The sequence below is a fragment of the Portunus trituberculatus genome, chromosome 48, assembly GCF_017591435.1.
Source record: "Portunus trituberculatus isolate SZX2019 chromosome 48, ASM1759143v1, whole genome shotgun sequence".
Classification (NCBI taxonomy): Eukaryota; Metazoa; Arthropoda; class Malacostraca; order Decapoda; family Portunidae; genus Portunus; species Portunus trituberculatus.
The window spans coordinates 8,745,849-8,766,531 of NC_059302.1; the positions used below are offsets into that span (position 1 = coordinate 8,745,849).

Genomic DNA, 20,683 nt, shown 5'->3' on the forward strand with positions numbered 1-20,683 from the left:
GGAAAAATTAAAATGAAGAGAAATTTGAATAAAACAGATTATAAAACAGAGTTAAATAGAATTGAAAGGAGATTAAAGTAGAAGTATAGAGAATCGAAAAGAAAATAGTAGAAGTAAAGGGAAGTAAAGGGACAAGATAACAGAAGTAGAATGAAAAGAATTTGGAGAAAAGAAAATACTGATAAAAAGAATTGAAGAAAAAAAGGAAGTAAAGAGAACTGAAGAAAGGAAAGCAGAGAAGTGAAAAAAATTAATGAAGAAAATTTGAAAAATTAGGAATATAAACAAATAGGTATGTAATTGCAATAAGAAAAATTGATAAGTAAGTAATTATTAAAAGCAAATTAATAACAAACAAAAATAAGTAACAAATGAATTAACAAATTAACTAATAATGTCATTTTTTCAAGGGAAAACTGTCAATGAGATATTATACATAACATTAATCAAGTTTTATTATGAGATAGAAATGTTAAATACAAAAGGCAGCACAATTCCCAATTCCTACAATGATTTTTTTGGCTCTTTGGACTTTCATTCATTCTATTAACTTATTTCACATTTCTGATGTTGCACAGTTGCACTTACTTCTTGGATCTATATTCAAACACTTTGCTCTCTCTCAAGACTATTCAGCATGGCCACATAGATGATTAGCTGGATTGTCAAGACTTTTTCTCCTTGATACTGTCAAAATCTTGTTCATTTGTCACTACATATCTAAACACACCCTTGAAAACCTGAGAAATGTCAAGCACTTATAGCCTTCTGAAAGCAATGCAGGTGTGGCCAGAAGTGTTTCAGAATAGTCCTTGTCTAGACCGTATCTTAACTCAGCCTGCAAATCACCACACTCACTGTACTCCCTCTGCTTCCACCATTATTAACAGCCTCCCTCATCCTTCCAAAAGGAACCAATTAGGGACTAAAATATAACAGGACACTCACAATACACAACTCCACCTTCTAAGCCATGGTGATAGCCAAGCCTAGGTAGATTTTGGCAGACACTTATACTCATTTTGCTAAAAACAACTCATACCACATTAAAAACATTATTATGTACAGCAGTGAACAACACTGTAAAAATAGAGCTCTAGTTTTTGTGACAGGACTTTAAAATACAATGAGACCTAATGACCAGCAATCTTTAGAGTAAAAAAAACTCACTACTCTTGAAAGTACTTGTTCTAAGACAAACTTTACTACTAGAGCAAAAAATCTAAATAGCCTGAAATAATTGGGAAGTTTAAAGGAATGTTCTTAGGCTAACTCTTAACGTGATAAAAATAAAAGAAAAACAATTTATCACTGTAAAGTAAGCCGGCCAGGACTTCCATCTACTTCTATCTTGGAGCCATGGGTGAGCTGGTATTCCCATTTTACATAAGCAAAGAGAAGATCTGTGACGAGGAAAATCTGGAAGAAGAAAGAAAATTTTACTGAACTGAATTGAATTAGGATTCTCATAGCTACAGCAAGTAGTCTAGTAATAGCCAAATCACTCCCAGTAACAAGTGTTTGCCATCATTAATGTGAGTTACACTTCAGAGTAAAAATCTGTGTATGCCTGTACTGGTCCTTGCCTCATAAAAGTCTGGTAACTAAGAAGTGAAGGAATGTTTTTAATTACAATTAAATCATATCACTGTGAGTGTGAGTGTATGCATGTGAGGAACTTTTCCATAGTGTTGGGATGTTAATCTGTTACTTAATCTATATATAGATAAATAGATGAACTGAAATTAAATTCCAGTGTCCTATTTTATCAGCAATTCAATTGTTTTATACATTTGTGCTTTCCTACCACAAATATGTAGGCTTTGAACATTGTAAAACTTAGGTTATAGCTTTCTCAACTATACTTTCTATCAATATGGGCAATTTTAATCAACCTTTTACCAAAAGGTTTACCTGAGCTGTGTTGAAGGCAAGAGTGACTGCAAAATAGAAATTGGCATTAGCAGAGCCACTGAAGATCCAGAGGTTGTACATGATGGGCCCCAGGACTGATGTGGACACAAACATGCACCCAACAATGAAGGTTTGCCGCATGACTGCCAAAGAAAAGGGAAAGTAACTGTTACCATATGGAAAAAAATTTACATTAAACAATGATGCTTTACTCCAATGCACTCATATAAATGTGTGTGTGTGTGTGTGTGTGTGTGTGTGTGTGTGTGTGTGTGTGTGTGTGTGTGTGTGTGTGTGTGTGTGTAATTCACTGTTTGATCTGCTGCAGTCTCTGACTGACCGGGACAACAAGGTCACAACTCCTCGATTTACATCCCGAACCTACTCACTGCTAGGTGAACAGGGGCTACACGTGAAAGGAGACACACCCAAATATCTCCACCCGGCCAGGGAATCGAACCCCAGTCCTCTGGCTTGTGAAGCCAGCGCTCTAACCACTGAGCTACCGGGCCGTGTGTGTGTGTGTGTGTGTGTGTGTGTGTGTGTGTGTGTGTGTGTGTAGTTGTATTTACCTAATTGTATGTTACAGGGTTTGAGCAGTGCTCATAGAGACCTGTCTCCATATCTACATTTATCTAACTTCTCCTTAAATTTCTGCACACTTTCTGCTGTTACAATCTCTTCACTTGATCCATTCCAGATGTCGACTGTCCTATGTAGAAAACTGAACTTCTTGATATTCCTGACACTAACTTTTCACGATTTTCTTGGAATGTCCTCTTGTTTGTCTGTCTCCCTGCTCCATCAGTGTTACCAGGTCTTGTCTATCTATCTCCTCCATATAGTTTACTAACTTATACATCGTTATTAAGTCTCCTCTTTCCCGTCTATCCTTCAAAGATGGTAGCTCCATCTCCTTCAGGCTTTCTTCATAGGGAAGATCTTTTATTTCAGGGACCATCTTTGTAGCAGCCCTTGGTATCCTTTCTAGTTTCTTGATATCTTTCTGCCTATATGGCGACCATACCACTGCTGCATATTCTAGTCTAGCTCTTATCATAGTGGTTAATATCTTTTTCATCATACTTTTTATCCATGTAATTGAATGCTACCCTGATGTTCGTTAGTGTCTTGTATGTTGAAGCAAATAATTCATTTATATGTCTTTCTGGAGTCAGGGTGTCTTGTATAATCACTCCCAGGTCTTTCTCTTCTCTTCTTTTCATTATAATCTCTTCTCCCATTTTATATTCCCATGTAGGTCTTCTATTACTTTTACCCATTTCCATTACATGGCATTTCTTAGTATTAAATTCTAATTTCCACTTCTGGCTCCATCTCCAGATCTTATCAATATCTTTCTGTAATTCCATACAATCATTTTGTTTTTATAACTCTCAAAAGCTTGGCATCATCTGCAAACAAATTTATGTAGCTACTCAAACCCTCTTGTATATCGTTGACATATATTTGGAACATTATTGGTGCCAACACCAAACCCTGTGGTACGCCACTGGTTACAGTGCTCCAACTTGATGGTGTATCTCTTATCACTGTCCTCATTTCCCTATCTGTTAAGTAATCTGTCATCCAATTTAAGATATTTCCCTTAATTCTGCCCATGTGTTCTATTTTCCATAGGAGTCTTCTGTGTGGTACTCTGTCAAAAGCCTTTTTAATATCTAGATACACTGCATCCACCCATCCATCTCTTCCTTGTACTTCATCTATTACTCTTGTATAAGAGGTTAGTAAGTTTGTTATACATGATCTCCCTTTTCTAAAACCAAATTGGGAGTTATTAATTATTTCATTTCTCTCCAGATAATCCAACCATTTTTCTTTGATAATAATTTCACAGATCTTACCCACCACACTAGTTAGTGACACTGGTCTATAATTCAGGGCTCAGTCATTTTTCCTCCTTTGTATAATGGGACTATATTGGCTCTTTTCCATTCCTTTGGTACCTTCCCTTCCCTTAAAGAGTTGTTAATTACATCCCAAATTGGTTTTACCAGTTGCTCACAACATTCCCTTAGTGTCCATCCTGACACTCCATCTGGTCCCATTGCCTTCTTGTGTGTGTGTGTGTGTGTGTGTGTGTGTGTGTGTGTGTGTGTGTGTGTGTGTGTGTGTGTGTGTGTGTGTGTGTGTGTGTGTGTGTGTGTGTGTGTGTGTGTGTGTGTGTGTGTGTGTGTGTGTTTGTGTTTTTTTTTGCAACTTAACAAAAATAATCAAGCCAAATGTAAATGAAAGAAGAATGTTAGCTGACAAATTTCTTCTAATAGTCATGAGCCAAATAATGATGTACAGCTTACATGGATGTAGATGCTTCCACATGGGCACAAGGGCCAAGTAGAACCCAACATTGCCGAGGGATGGGTAGCTCCTGAAGACAGCAGTGAAGGCAAGCAGTGCAGTGGCCAGCAGGACGGGATCTCGGCGAAGGCGAATGGATAATGGCAACACATAAACAAACGCATTAATTTGAAAAGTTGCTAAGAAGAACAATCGAAAATGTTCGAACATCTCAGTGAAGAAGTACCAAAACAGACCAATGTTGGGAGTTAGATCTGGTGCTGCTAATCTGGAAGATAAGTAAAATGCATTTAGGGTAGATATAATTCACAGCTTGAGATCAAAAACTATTTCATAAATAACAAACCCTTCAAAACTTCAGACAGGATTTACTTACATAAAGCCATAAGTTGCTTCTAAGAACTCCCAGCTGCCAGCAATCTCAGCAGACACCATCATTAAGAGTGCCAAAGAGACAGCAAAGGATAGCAGTGGCTTCACGAGGGCTGAGATAGAGTTCTTTTCCTGCACTAAGCTAATGATACCTGGTACCAGCAGACACACTGGGTAGAAGGACTGGTATGTTGCCACAGCCACAAGCCCACCAAACAGTATGGAATAACCTGTAATAAGGGCAGTGTTGCAAATTATAATACATATAAATCAGCAATATTGTTATTATTATCATTAAAGAAAATCACAAAACAATATGTACAAAACATACAGTAATAATGCTGATGACCATCTTAACCTAGAGGGAAAGATATATGGTAAAATGCTTTTGTGTGTGTGTGTGTGTGTGTGTGTGTGTGTGTGTGTGTGTGTGTGTGTGTGTGTGTGTGTGTGTGTGTGTGTGTGTTGATTTTTTTTTCACCACAGTTGCCTGCTGGTCACGCATCCAGCTTTTACCATATGGAAAGAGCTCAGAGCTCATAAACTAATCTTTGGGTAGGACTGAGACCACACCATACACCACACACCTGGAGAGTGAGGCCACAATCCCATGAATCACATCCAGTACCTAGTTGCTGCTATGTTAACAGGGGCTACACATTAAAAGGCTTGCCCATTTGCTTCCCTGTGCTTGGGACTCAAACCCAGGCCTTCTCAGTTATGAGCCAAGTGTGCTAACTACTACACTATGCAGTGTGTGTGTGTGTGTGTGTGTGTGTGTGTGTGTGTGTGTGTGTGTGTGTGTGTGTGTGTGTGTGTGTGTGTGTGTGTGTGTGTGTGTGTGTGTGTGTGTGTGTGTGTGTGTGTGTATTTACCTAGTTGTAGTTTTACAGGGCCTGGGCTTTATGCTCGTGTGGTCCCGTCTCCATATCTACACTTATCCAATCTTACTTTAAAACTATGCACACTCGTTGCAGACACTACTTCTTCATTCAAACTGTTCCACGTCTCAATACATCTTTGCGGGAAACTATATTTTTTAACATCTCTCAGACATCTTCCCTTTCTCAGCTTTTTACTATGCAATCTTGTGCTTCAAATGTCATATTCTTCTCTCAGGATCAGTTTCTCATTATCCACTTGGTCCATTCTGTTGATCAATTTATAAACTTGTATCAGATCCCCTCTCTCCCTTCTTTGTTCCAGGGTTGGTAGATCCATAGCCTTTAGTCTCTCCTCATATGTCATCCCTTCAAATTCTGAAACCATTCTTGTAGCCATTTTTTGTAGTCTCTCCAACTTCCTTATGTGTTTCTTTTTTTGAGGGGTCCACATTACTCCTGCATATTCCAATCTGGGTCTTATTATAGTACTTGTGTGTGTGTGTGTGTATTTACCTAATTGTATTTACCTAATTGTAACATACGGGAAAAGAGCTATGCTCGTACTGTCCCGTCTCCATATCTACTAATGTCCAGCTTTTTCTTAAAATCATGAATATTCCTTGCGTTGACCACTTCCACGTCTAAACTATTCCATGCTTCCACCCTTCTATGAGGGAAGCTATATTTTTTCACATCTCTCCTATAAGTGGCCATTTTAGTTTTTTCCCATGCCCTCTCGACATTCTTTCATTCCACATACACAGATCTTCCCTATCCATTTTTTCCATGCCAATCATCACTCTGTATATTGCTATCAGGTCTCCCTTTCTTCTGTTTTCCAGGGTCGGAAGTTGCATTCTTTTCAGTCTGTCTTCATAAGTCAAATCTCTTAAGTCAGGCACCATTTTGTTGCAGCCCTCTGTACTTTCTCTAGTTTCCTTATGTGTTTCTTTAAGTTCGAGCCCACTGTATTGTTGCATATTCAAGCCTCGGTCTTATCATTGCAGTAATTATTTTCTTCATCATTTCTTCATCTAAATATACGAACGCCACTCTTATGTTCCTCAATAAGTTCAATACTTCTCCAATTATTTTGTTTATATGTCTCTCTGGCGATAGGTCATTGGTAATTGTCACCCCAAGGTCTTTTTCTTCATGACTGGTTTTATGTCTTCATTTCCTATCTTGTACATACTCCTGATTCTTCTTTCACTCTTGCCAAACTCTATTTTCTTGCATTTTGTCGTGTTGAACTCCATTTGCCATGTACAGCTCCATTTCCATATTCTGTCCAAGTCTTCCTGGAGTAGTTCGCAATCTTTGTCACATCTCACTTTTCTTAACAATTTTGCATCGCCTGCAAATAGGCTCACATAACTGGACACCCCATCCACCATGTCATTTATGTAGACCGAAACATTACTGGTGCCAACACTGATCCCTGTGGAACTCCACTCTCCACCAAGCCCCATTCTGATGGTCTGTCCTTAATTATTGTTCTCATTTCTCTTCCTACCAAAAGTCTTCCATCCATTTTAGTAAACTGCCATGCACTCCTCCTACCATTTCAAGTTTCCAGATCAGTCTCTGGTGTGGTACCTTATCAAAGGCCTTTTTAAATCCAGATATATTCCATCAGCCCAACCATCTCTTTCCTGTATTACATCTATCACCCTCGAATAGTAACATATCAGGTTTGTCGTGCATGAACGCCCTTTTCTAAAACCAAATTGACACTCACAAAGTATGTCATTTTTCTCCAAGAAGTCTGTCCATCTATTCTTCACCACCCTCTCACACATCTTAGCTACCACACTTGTAAGTGACACTGGTCTATAGTTCAATGGGTCTCTTGTTACCTGATTTATAGATTGGGACAATGTTAGCTCTTTTCCAGTCTTGGGGCACTACACCTTCCCTTAATGAGGCATCAATTACTTCACAAACTTTTTCTGCCAGTTGCTCCTGCATTCTCTTAAAATCCATCCTGATACCCCATCAGGTCCCACAGCTTTTCTCACTTCTAAACTCCCCATCATATTCTTGATCTCCTCCACAGTTACTTGAAACTCCTTCATAATCCCTTTCTGTTCCATTACCAGTGGTTTGTCAAAAGCAGTCTCCTTTGTGAATACCTTCCGAAAGCATCCATTCATAGCCTCTGCCATTTCCTGGGATCTTCACTGCATACTCCATTTACTTCTAAACTTTCAATACTTTCTCTATTTTTGATGTTGTTGTTCACATGTCTGTAAAAAGCCTTGGTTGGTCTTTACATTTATCAATTATATCCTTTTCTTGTTTCTTTCTTTCTTCTCTTCTAATCAACACATATTCATTTCTTGCTCTTTTGTAACTTTCCCACTGCTTAATCCGTCTTTTCCTTCTCCACCTCTTCCATGCATCCTCTTTTCTTGTTCTAGCCTTTTCACATCTATCGTTAAACCAGTCCTGCTTTCCAACTTCTATGTTGTCTTATTGGTACAAATTTTTCTCACCTTCTTTGTATATTTTTATAAATTCCTTCCACTTTTCATTTGCTCCTTAGCACTCTTGAATTTCATCCAATTTGTCTCTTGAAAGAATTTCTTTAGGTTTCCAAAATCTGTCTTGGCATAATTCCATCTTCCCACTTTATATTCTTCATTTCTTCTAGATTTCTCTTCATCTATCACCTTGAACTCCAAAACTGCATGATCACTCTTTGCTAAAGGGCACTCCACCCTCATCTCCTCAATGACCATTGGCTCTGTACTAAAGACCAAGTCCAGTCTTGACGATGCTCCCTCTCCTCCAAACCTAGTATCTTCTTTGACCCACTGAGTTAACACATTTTCCATTGCCAGTGTCAATAGTGTATTTCCCCATGTTGTCTCTGATCCCTCCATTGACCAGTCCTCCCAACACACCTCTTTACAATTAAAATCTCCCATCATTATAGTGTGTGTGTGTGTGTGTGTGTGTGTGTGTGTGTGTGTGTGTGTGTGTATTTACCTATTTGTGTATTACAGGGCCCGAGCTAAGCTCTCTGTGACCTGTTTCCTTGTCCATTCCTGTCATATCTCTCTTTCATCTGATTGAGACACACCGAGTCAACGACATCACTGCTCAGTTTATTCCACTTATCAATGCTACGATGCGGGAAACTGTATTTTCTCACGTCATTTAGACAGATGTCTTTTATTAGCTTTTTTCCATGTCCTTGGAGATGATTACTTGTGGTCACCTTTATCAACTTACTGTCCAGTATGTCAATCTTGTTCACCAATTTATACATAGTTATCATGTCTCCTCTTGTTCTTCTCTCTTCTAATGTGGTCAGCCCCAGCTTCCTCAGTCTTTCCTCATAGTCTAACTCCCTGAGTCCTGGTACCATCCTTGTTGCCAGCTTCTGTACCCTTTCCACCTTCTTCACATTTTTCTTCATATGCAGTGACCAGACACATGCTGCATATTCTAACTGGGGTCTTATTAAGGTACATAATATCTTCTTCATCATTCCTTCATCTAGGTAGTGGAATGCAAGGCCAATATTTTGAAGCATGTTGTATGTTTTCCAAAAAATCTTATTAATGTGTTTCTTCGGTGACAAGGTGTTTTGCACGGTTACTCCTAAGTCTTTCTCCTCATTGGTCTCTTTAATTTTCTCATCACCCAGCCTGTAATCCCAGTTTGGTCTGTATCTACTTCCCATTTTCACAACATGGGTCTTATCTATATTAAATTCCATCTGCCACTCCTTACTCCACTCATATATTTTATCAAGATCTTCCAGTAACTTGTTACAATCTTCCACATTCTTTACTCTCCTCATAAGTGTGTGTGTAATTCACTGTTTGATCTGCTGCAGTCTCTGACGAGACAGCCAGACGTTACCCTAAGGAACGAGCTCAGAGCTCATTATTTCCGATCTTGGGATAGGTCTGAGACCAGGCACACACCACACACCGGGACAACAAGGTCACAACTCCTTGATTTACATCCCTCTCACTCACTGCTAGGTGAACAGGCTACACGTGAAAGGAGACACACCCAAATATCTCCACCAGGGGAATCAACCCCGGTCATCTGGCTTGAAGCCAGCGCCTAACCAGTGAGCTACCCCGTGTGTGTGTGTGTGTGTGTGTGTGTGTGTGTGTGTGTGTGTGTGTGTGTGTGTGTGTGTGTGTGTGTGTGTGTGTGTGTGTGTGTGTGTGTGTGTGTGTGTGTGTGTGTGTGTGTGTGTGTGTGTGTGTAATTCACTGTTGATCTGCTGCAGTCTCTGACGAGACAGCCAGACGTTACCCCACGGAACGAGCTCAGAGCTCATTGTTTCGATCTTCGGATAGGCCTGAGATTAGCAGGCACACACACACACCACAAGGTCACAACTCCTCGATTTACATCATGTACCTACTCACTGCTAGGTGAACAGGGCTACATCGTGAGGAGACACACCCAAATATCTCCACCCGGCAAATCGAACCCCGGTCATCTGGCTTGTAAGCCAGCGCCTAACCACTGAGCTACCAGGCCGGTGTGTGTGTGTGTGTGTGTGTGTGTGTGTGTGTGTGTGTGTGTGTGTGTGTGTGTGTGTGTGTGTGTGTGTGTGTGTGTGTGTGTGTGTGTGTGTGTGTGTGTGTGTGTGTGTGTGTGTGTGTGTAATTCACTGTTTGATCTGCTGCAGTCTCTGACGAGACAGCCAGACGTTACCCTACGGAACGAGCTCAGAGCTCATTGTTTCCGATCTTCGGATAGGCCTGAGACCAGGCACACACCACACACTGTACAACAAGGTCACAACTCCTCGATTTACATCCCGTCCTACTCACTGCTAGGTGAACAGGGCTACACGTGAAAGGAGACACACCCAAATATCTCCACCCGGCCGAATCGAATCCGGTCATCTGGCTTGTGAAGCCAGATGTGTGTGTGTGTGTGTGTGTGTGTGTGTGTGTGTGTGTGTGTGTGTGTGTGTGTGTGTGTGTGTGTGTGTGTGTGTGTGTGTGTAACTCACTCAGCCAGCCATCCCCTTACAGAAAAAGCTTAGAGTTTATATCAATAAATCTTTGGATAGGACTGAGACCACTCACATGCCACACAATAGGATAGCCACCTCACACTCTCTTAGCTTACATCCCATACCTACATACATGCACTTGCTGCAGATGAACAAGGCTACATTATACTTAGGCAAGCTAACAAAAAAAAGTAGCACAATAATCGACAATTCGATATTAATACTTCTATTGGCCATAATCAATAACTGGCAAAAAATTATGAATCAAATTCAAGAGGAAGGTTTCAAGATATTCTCATAATACAATGTCTGCTCTAGAACTGTTTTCTTTGGAACCAGACAGCTTCAATGGGCCTTTTACTACCATTTTTTGCTGTCCCTTACTAGTACTTTTTATCTTGAAAAAATCATATATTTACAGGCAACCCCGCTAACTTAAGGTTACGTTTCTAAAACCCTTCGTTAAACTTCATTGTTTAATCGATTATAACAAGTTTAACCCCTGACTTGAACTTCCATTGGGAGTAAACAAAGCAAGAGTGCATCATAGTACAGTGAAAGGTTTAATGAAAGTAAAAATTATGAAGTTAAACATTTAGGCAGTTTAATTTAAGTCATTATAATGTACACTAATGTATGTATGTATGTAACTTTATAATGTTGATGATCTTAAATTTATGAAGGAGGGAGAGTGAGCGGAAAGACACTAACCGCAACCTGTGGAATGTAAACAAAGGGCGCATCATTGTATCACATACAAAACTTATGTACCACATTTCCACAAGGCTTTCCATTTTATCCATTGTAGAGTCACGAGTTCAGGTGGTTCTTTTAGCTTGCAAAGAAGATACGGTCTCACCAGCCTTCTTAATAGAGTCTGCTGACTTGAAAATAGTAGAGACAGTAGATGGAGTCAAGATGGTGGCGAGCAATGCTAGTAGTTTTCTCGCCTCTCGTGTCTGTGAACAATATCCAGCTTCACTTCGAGAGTAAGAGACTTCCTGGTCTTCTTAGGAATGCTAGGCGACATTGCAGGGCGTTTTGGTGGCAAGTTGAGCGAGGGAAGACGAGCTGCTGCTGACGCTGTTATTGTTTTGAACGGGGAGTGAGTGGTGTGCGTGTTGTCCGTGAGAGGCGCTGGTGTATTCAAAAGCCTGTCGGCTTGCGTGATACGGTGGTGCTTTCAAACTTGGAAAAAATACCTGGATAAAACTTCGTTAAAGCGAGTTTGGTGTTCGTTAAACAAGCAGATGATAGTAAAATGAAACCTTTGTTGTAGCGAAATTTCGTTCGTTAAGCAGAGGTTGCCTGTGTATATATATATATATATATATATATATATATATATATATATATATATATATATATATATATATATATATATATATATATACAGTTGAGACTCAATACTCAAATGTCTAAATACTCAAACTTTTCAATACTCTAACGCAAAAGTTTGATTTAACACTCGAAAAAATATCAGATAGTTGAACGTCCATAACAGTGGTTGTAAACAAAGGCTCCCTGGCATCCCCCTTCCCCTTCTGCAAGTTGTGACTCATGCTGCCACGGTCATCAGAATAACATTTTCCTGCATTCTATCTGTAGTTTTCATTTATAAACTTACATTAACACCAAAGGCTTATTAGTGGTGAAAATATCTGGTAATCAAACGGCCGCATATTTGGTCATATACAAAGCTCTGTCATCTCCCTCCTCACAGTTGCCACTGTACCGTTCTGATACCGTATTACTGGTAATGCTGGTAATACCGGGAATACTGGTATACCAGACGCCGGTCAGCATCCCTGGTCCTGCCGCAGTCTTAAGATAAACAACAATCTTCTGCGTTGTGAGTAGTTTTTCATTTAGAAACTTATGATGACACCAAAGAGGCTTATTAGTAGTGAATATAAGGAATCTGGTGAGAGTGTAAGTATTAGTGAGCCACAGCACTCCATTAGTGGATTCACAGGAATCACACCAGGAGAAACTTCACAAAGATGTTTTCATGGATGCTGACTCATCCTCCTGCGACCTCCCTCCTCCTCCCCACCTTTCTCCCCTCCTCTTCTAAGTTATCTATCACCAGCCTTCACTTACAGTATGTACAAATCAAAATTGTAAAAAAAATACATCAAAATTTTTATAAATTGCTAAGATTGGAATGAATTAGCTGATATATAGGTATCAATAGTCGAACTTTTTAATACTCAAACAATCATTAGGAATGAATTAAGTTTGAGTATTTAGTCTCCACTGTGTGTGTGTGTATGTGTATATATATATATATATATATATATATATATATATATATATATATATATATATATATATATATATATATATATATATATATATATCAAACCTATGCCAACTAGTCACCAACCTTTAACCATGGACACCAATACTGTGGCCAGAACCAGATTGTCGAACACAGTGGTTGTTTGGGCCACACAGGACGCTACAGTGTAGGGGCAGAAGAGATATACAGCACTGACGTAGGCCACACCAGACCACAAGGACTCAGAAGTAAGGAGCAGAGGTAAGGCATCAACTGAATACTTGTCAATGTTTTTTTTCTGTTCAACAAGCTGTGTGGAAAAGAAAAGGAATCTTAACATGCATTTTTCTTTTTCTTTTTTTTTATTTCTTTTTTTTTAAGAATAAAAAATTAATGTAAGAATTAACTAGATTTTTAGATGATGATGATGATTATGATGGAAATAATAATTTGCTCACTAGCATCTATCGAATAATCTATGCTAACATTACAACACCAGTCCAGTGTCTACTACCTCAGAGGAGGTAGTAGACACCTACCAAAACGATAATCTACTCCCAGCGAGATCTAGTAGCACTAGTTCAAGGGGTGCTGTGAACCATCCATTAAAGCTAGTTGTGATCCCGCTGAACATTACCCTTTGTGTCTCACAACTCAAGGGGGCAGTCACAGCTTGCCCTCTAAAGACAACTCTCCTTCTTCACACAAAACTACATGCATTTACCACACACACATACCCTTCACTTGAAAATCAAAATTTAAAAGAAATATGGGTACTCCAGACCATGCCTCAAAGTTCCCTTCTAGGGAGGGGACCAAAAATGTCACCAGGTCAGACGCCTCTCTCAGTGACAACCACAAATGCCTTGACACCTCCCTCAACTTTTTCTACATTTACTTCTTCAACATTTGTGGTCTTAGATCTAATTTTCAATCTGTAGAACATCACCTCTCCTTCATCTTCTTTTCCTCACCAAAACACAGCTGTCTGAGGCAACAGACAGTAGCCCTTTCTCTGTTCCCTCCTACTTTCTCTATTCTCATTTTTGTTCCAAAGCTGGATGTTGCGTCTATGTACGCAACAACTTAACTTGCTCTCGTGCTCAAGCTATTGAATCTTCTGAGTTTTCCACCATCTGGTTTCGACTCAATAGTCACTCTCTAACTAAATTCATCTATGCTGTCTATCTCTCCATTAACTCTTCTGACTATAGTAAATTCTTCCAATATTTACCTTCCAAAGTGAAGCACATTCTGTCCCTCTACCCTTTCGCAGAGATTTCCATTCTTGGAGATTTCAATGTTCACCACCATCTTTGGCTTTCATCTCCCTTCACTGACCATCCTGGTGAACTAGCCTTCAACTTTGCTATCCTCCATGACCTAGAGCAACTGGTGCAACACCCTACTCGTATTCCTGACCGTCTTGGAGACACGCCCAACATTCTTGATCTCTTCCTCACCTCTAATCCTTCTGCTTATGCTGTCACCCTTTCATCTCCGTTGGGCTCCTCCGATCACAATCTCATTTCTGTATCTTGTCCTATTTCTCCAATCCCTCCACAGGATCCCCAAAGCGAAGGTGCCTCTGGCGTTTTGCCTCTGCCAGTTGGGGGGACCTGAGGAGGTATTATGCTGATTTTCCCTGGAATGATTACTGCTTCCATGTCAGAGACCCATCTCTTTGTGCTGAACGCATAACAGAGGTGTTAGTGTCTGGCATGGAGGCATACATTCCTCATTCTTTTTTTCAACCTAAACCTTCTAAACCTTGGTTTAACTCAACCTGTTCTCATACTATACATGATAAGAGAGGTTGCCCACAAAAGGTACTTGAGCCTTCCATCTCCTGAATCTCACGTACTTTATATCTCTGCCGGTAATCATGCCAAGTCTGTTCTTCAACTTGCCAAACACTCTTTCATAAATAGAAAATGTCAAAATCTTTCAAACTCAAATTCCCTCGAGACTTCTGGCATCTAGCCAAAACATCTCAAATAACTTCACTTCTTCATCTTTCCTCCTTTATTTCATCCTGATGGCACCACTGCCATCTCTTCTGTCTCTAAAGCTGAGCTCTTCTCTCAAACCTTTGCTCACAACTCCACCTTGGATGACTCTGGGCTTGTCCTCCCTCTCCTCCTCCCTCTGACTATTTCATGTCTACAATTAAAATTCTTCGTAATGATGTTTTCCATGCCGTCGCTGGCCTAAACCCTCGGAAGGCTTATGGACATGTTGTGGGTGCCTCCTATTGTTCTCAAAACTGTGCTTCCATGGTTACACCTTGCCTGGCCAAACTCTTCCAACTTTGTCTATCGACTTCTACCTTTCCTTCCTGCTGGAAGTTTGCCTACATTCAGCCTGTTCCTAAAAAGGGTGACCGTTCTAATCCCTCAAACTACCGTCCTATAGCTTTAATCTCTTGCTTGTCTAAAGATTTGAATCTATCATTAATAGGAAGATTCTCAAACATCTGACACTTCACAATCTCCTATCTGATCACCAGTATGGCTTCCATCAAGGTCGCTCTACTGGTGATCTTTTGGCTTTCCTTACTGAGTCTTGGTCATCCTCTTTTAGAAATTTCGATGAAACTCTATCAAAAGCTTTTGATAGAGTCTGGCATAAGGCTTTGATTTCAAAACTGCCCTCCTATGGGTTCTATCCTTCTCTCTGCAACTTTATCTGAAGTTTCCTTTCCAACCGTTCTATTGCTGCTGTGGTAGATGGTCACTATTTTTCTCCTAAATCTATTAATAGTGGAGTTCCTCACGGTTCTATTATTCATTAATGACCTTCTTAACGAAACTTTTTGCCCTATCCACTCCTATGCTGATGATACCACTCTACATCTTTCCACATCCTTCCAGACACGACCAACCCTTCAGGAAGTCAATAGATCACGCAGGGACGCCACAGAACGCCTGACTTCCAATCTTTCTACGATTTCCAATTGGGGCAGAGAAAATCTAGTAGTTTTCAATGCCTCAAAACTCAATTCTTCTATCTATCAACTCGACACAACCTTCCAGACAACTATCCCTCTTCTTCAATGACACTCAACTGTCTCCTCTTCCACAATGAATATCCTCGGTCTGTCCTTTGCTCATAATCTTAACTGGAAACTTCACATCTCATCTCTTGCTAAAACAGCTTCTATGAAGTTAGGTGTTCTGAGGCGTCTCCGCCAGTTTTTCTCGCCCTCCAACTGCTTACTCTGTATAAGGGCCTTATCCGTCCCTGTATGGAGTACTCTTCGCATGTTTGGCGGGGGTTCCAGTCACACAGTTTTACAAGATAGGATGGAATCAAAAGCTTTTCATCTCATCAACTCCCCTCCTCTGATTAACTGTCTTCAGCCTCTTTCTCACCGCCGAAATGTTGCATCTCTTTCTATCTTTTATCGCTATTTTTATGCTAACTCTTCTACTGATCTTGCTAACTGCATGCCTCCTCCTCCTGCAGCCTCGCTGCACAAGGCTTTCTTATTTTTCTCATCCCTATTCTGTCCAACTCTCTAACGCAAGAGTTAACCAATACTTTCAATCATTCATACCTTTCACTGGTAAACTCTGGAACTCCCTCCCTGCATCTGTATTTCCAACTTCCTACAACTTGTCTTCTTTTAAGAGGAAGGTATCGAGGCATTTACTCCCTAATTTTGGTTGACGCTTTTCCTCTTTGTAGAGAGTCACCACTCAAGTGGGCCTTTTTTTTATCTTTTCTTTATTTTTGCCCTTGGCTGGCCCTCTTCCCTACATAAAAAAAAGTCAACCTGAAAGTGTAGTGATTTGTGTGTTTGGGAGGCAAGAGTTCTAATTTCAGGTCAAAAAGAGATACTGAACTGCATTTCAGTGACCACAATAATGCCACATAATGGCATATATATAAAAATGCAGATACATTTCCAAAACTTCAATACATCAAGATTTTGTAATTATAATATTGATGATTGTAATGTAGCTACAAGAGAGAAAATTTGGTAGAGTTCAACATTTATTAAACTTTGTCCTATATGTTGACTTGAGATTATTGCATTTATTACAATAAAAGATCACACTAAAAGGCTACTCACTTGCTTCCTGCTGTAACTTGCTGCAACTGCTGCTAGCAAAGCTGCTGTGAGTAGATCACAGGCTACAAACAGCAGTGGGAGATACGCTCTCCAAGACCTAAAACAAATTAAGAATATTAGGGTTTACAAATATAATCCCAAATTTATACTATACTTTAGATGTCTGCTTGCAAATCACCTCCCATGATGAACTTCTCAGTAAATAAATAATTAAAATACAGAAACTAGATATTGCATCCTCACTTTGGGATAAGACCACCCAAGGATTCTAAAAAAAAATTAAATAAAAAAATAAATAAATAAAAATTTACTTTAAATTCATGGATTGTCCCTTGCAATGTCAGACACTATACAAAAAGAGAAAAAAGTTACATTTATTATAACAATAATTTAAAGTCAACAATTTCCAATGTGGTACAGAAAACATGCAAAACTTACTTAACAAGAAAGCTGCTAATGAGCAGACACAGAGGAGTCTCATGGAAAACACCACCGCTATATACTGGTATGCCTTGAGAGTACAGGAAAACACCTTCCTCAACTGAAATATGTGTAACAGTATCTTTGAACACTTCATCCCAAGAAAGATGTAACTTTGTAACCAGTAATAAGAGAGCAAATCAAAGTGTGCAAAGAAGAGTAATGATACCAGGTCATGAAAATTTCTTGGTGCTAATTTAGCATGAGGTCTACCACCATATATGGCCTACCCAGGTGCAGCCTGAGGTCTACCACGTGACCCACGTCCCTCTGGGACGCTACTTTAGCGTGAGGTCTACCGCCATATGTGGTCAACATGTGACCTGCCCATATAAAAGGAAGCAAATGGAGCTCCTAAATCAGATTCAAGCCTGTGTTACATTGCCCTCAAAAGGGGTGTCAAACTACATGGTCTGTTCATACAGGAAATTAATTTTTCCACTATACGGACACGAACAACAAATTTCACTGCAATCTGAGCCTGTGTGAAATATAAGAATTAATATTTCTCATTGTATTAGATATACCATGTCCACAGTAACGACTCTCACAGGAAAATCTACCAGTACTGTAACTGACTGGTTCAAAATGTGCTGAGAGGTATATACAGCCATAGTTTCTCATCAACGACAAGGAAAGATGGTACGAACAACAGATAACCCTATCCAAATTGATGAGGCAAGATTTGCTGGTCAACGGAAGTACAACTGCGAAAGGATGATGAATGGAGACAACGCTCCTCTCCGAGGACATTGACGCAGAGCAAGAAAACAACAGAAACCATGGGTGTAGAATTGATGGGCCTTGGGTTTTTGGTCTTAAACAAGGCTCAGACTGTTGGTACTTTTGGGTAGAACGACTTGACCGCAACACTCTAATCCCTATTATTGAAAGGGAGTGTGCATATGGTTCGGTGATTCATTCAGATGAGTGGTCTGCTTATAGCAACCTAAATGCCATGGGGTACCAGCATTTTACAGTGAACCACCAGCAACATTTTGTGGATCCAGTGACAAGAGCACACACACAGGCAATTGAGCGATCATGGTTGGACGCTGATTCTGAAGAGAATGCGAGGTGTTGGTCGTCAGCTGTTCCAGTCTCATCTTGATAATTTTTGCTGCAAGGTGATGAGAAAAAATTAAAATGATCTATTTGTGTCATTTTAAAAGATGTACTAATTGTGTATCGCTAGAATAAATGTATGGAAATATATGATAACAAGTTTATTTTTATTTTTATTCTTTATTCATTTAAGTCATTCCTAGGATATGTACAAATTAAGTGTTTTTTCATCGCTAAAATAAATGTATGGAAATGTGTGATATCCATGAGGGATGGATAATGCAGCGGTAGAGCACACGCTATAGTGCTAACGGGAGGTAGATCTCACGCTATAGTGGTAGACCTCACGCTAAAGTAGTATCAATTTCTTTTATGTCACTCTGAGGAAATTCAAAGTTTCACTCATCAAAAATTACATTTTTAACATTGGACCAGCACCGTACACCTAGTAATTACCATATTTTTGAATGAACTGGGCAGACGATGGCATAAACTGTAATATTTTGCTAATACAAAAAAACAAATCAGCTGTTCTCACCCCTCTTCCAGGAATTGAGCGGTGTGGAAAACTCGACACGCTTGGCTATGAAGTCTGCCCCCGAGGAGTTCATGAGCCAGAGCCGCACACCAGCGCCCAGTACATAAATGCACCACACCCCCCACGCCATGGCTCACCTTGGGGAAATGCTCGTCACTGAAAAAAAAAAAATCAATAGAAGCATTAATGAAAATATTCTGTAGTTTAAAGTACAGAAAAATAGTGTACCGATACAACATAATCCCAATGTTACAGATATAGTTATTAGTAGCATGATAAGGCAATATAATGAAAAACCTTTACTGTTAGACTCATTCATCAGGGCAGTAAGGTTCTTGAACCATTTGTAAGCACCAAATCTTTGTATTCAGAGAGAGAGAGAGAGAATCTGACCCAGCATCTCTCTCTCTCTCTTCCAAGTCCCTATGATCACAATGACAACCAGATAAACTTTAATAAACCTAGTTCATAATCTGATAAACGCATTCTTATAAAGCAAAAAGAGGGTTTGACACAGCTAAATCGCAAGCCTTGGCAGAATGAAGGGCGGAGATACGTTGCAGTGATATTCCTGGTCTAGTGATGCAGTGTCTCGCTGGTTAGAGTCAGTGTGGAGGTTCTAGTGTTTCTTGTGGTGTCTGTGTTGTGTCAGTACTGCGTCTCACCTCTACGGTCTTCTCAGATGTGTTGAGAGTTGAAGCGGCTCCCTGATATGTTTCTTCCCACTCTCTTTGTTTTCTTCCCACCCTTCGTATATCAACCACAATATGCCTCTTGTTCTTTTTTTTAATGTGTTTATTTTTTCAACCGGTATTTTCCAATAATGTCTCTGTCTCCTTGACTTCTTGCCTCCACAGAACGTAAACAGAGAGACCGCCGGCGCATATTTTATCCCCGCTCTCTCTCTCTCTCTCTCTCTCTCTCGTGTAATTCACCTCGGTTGTCTGCTGGTCACCCAGCCAATCTTTACCATTACGGAGCGAGCTCAGAGCTCATAGACCGATCTTCGGGTAGGACTGAGACCACATCACACACAACACACACCGAGAAAGCGAGGCCACAACCCCTCGAGTTACATCCCGTACCTATTTACTGCTAGATGAACAGGGGCCACACATTAAGAGGCTTGCCCATTTGCCTCGCCGCTTTCCGGGACTCGAACCCGGGCCTCTCGATTGTGAGTCGAGCGTGCTAACCACTACACAACGCTGTGTGTGTGTGTGTGTTTCACTGTTTGATCTGCTGCAGTCTCCTCTGACGAGACAGCCAGACGTTACCCTACGGAGCGAGCTCAGAGCTCATTATTTCCGATCTTGGGATAGGTCTGAGACAGGCACACACCACACCGGGACAACAAGGTCACAACTCCTCGATTTACATCCCGTACCTACTCACTGCTAGGTGAACAGGGGCTACACGTGAAAGGAGACACACCCAAATATCTCCACCCGGCCGGGGAATCGAACCCCGGTCCTCTGGCTTGTGAAGCCAGCGCTCTAACCACTGAGCTACCGGGCGTGTGTGTGTGTGTGTGTGTGTGTGTGTGCTGATAATAATAATAATAATAATAATAATAATAATAATAATAATAATAATAATAATAATAATAATAATAATAATAACAATAATGTTAATAGTAACAAAATCATTATCATTACTATTATTATCAATAATGATATTAATAATAATAATAATAATAGTAATAATAGTAATAATGACAATAATAATAATGATAATAACGATATTA

The 20,683-nt window shown here is 40.0% G+C and overlaps 1 protein-coding gene across 1 annotated transcript; it reads right to left on the minus strand.

Annotated features, from left to right (window-relative positions):
* Positions 1 to 437: 437 nt before the first annotated feature.
* Positions 438 to 19,830, minus strand: LOC123498526 (phosphatidylinositol glycan anchor biosynthesis class U protein-like). Its single transcript, XM_045245701.1, has 9 exons — positions 19,602 to 19,830; positions 18,937 to 19,092; positions 17,292 to 17,394; positions 16,854 to 16,950; positions 12,881 to 13,085; positions 4,613 to 4,838; positions 4,236 to 4,504; positions 1,915 to 2,057; positions 438 to 1,419 (listed from the first exon to the last, which is right to left on the minus strand). Exons 2-9 carry the CDS (start codon positions 19,064 to 19,066, stop codon positions 1,309 to 1,311), a joined length of 1,284 nt encoding a protein of 427 aa, XP_045101636.1. The 5' UTR covers positions 19,067 to 19,092; positions 19,602 to 19,830; the 3' UTR covers positions 438 to 1,308.
* Between the last annotated feature and the right edge of the window lie 853 nt (positions 19,831 to 20,683).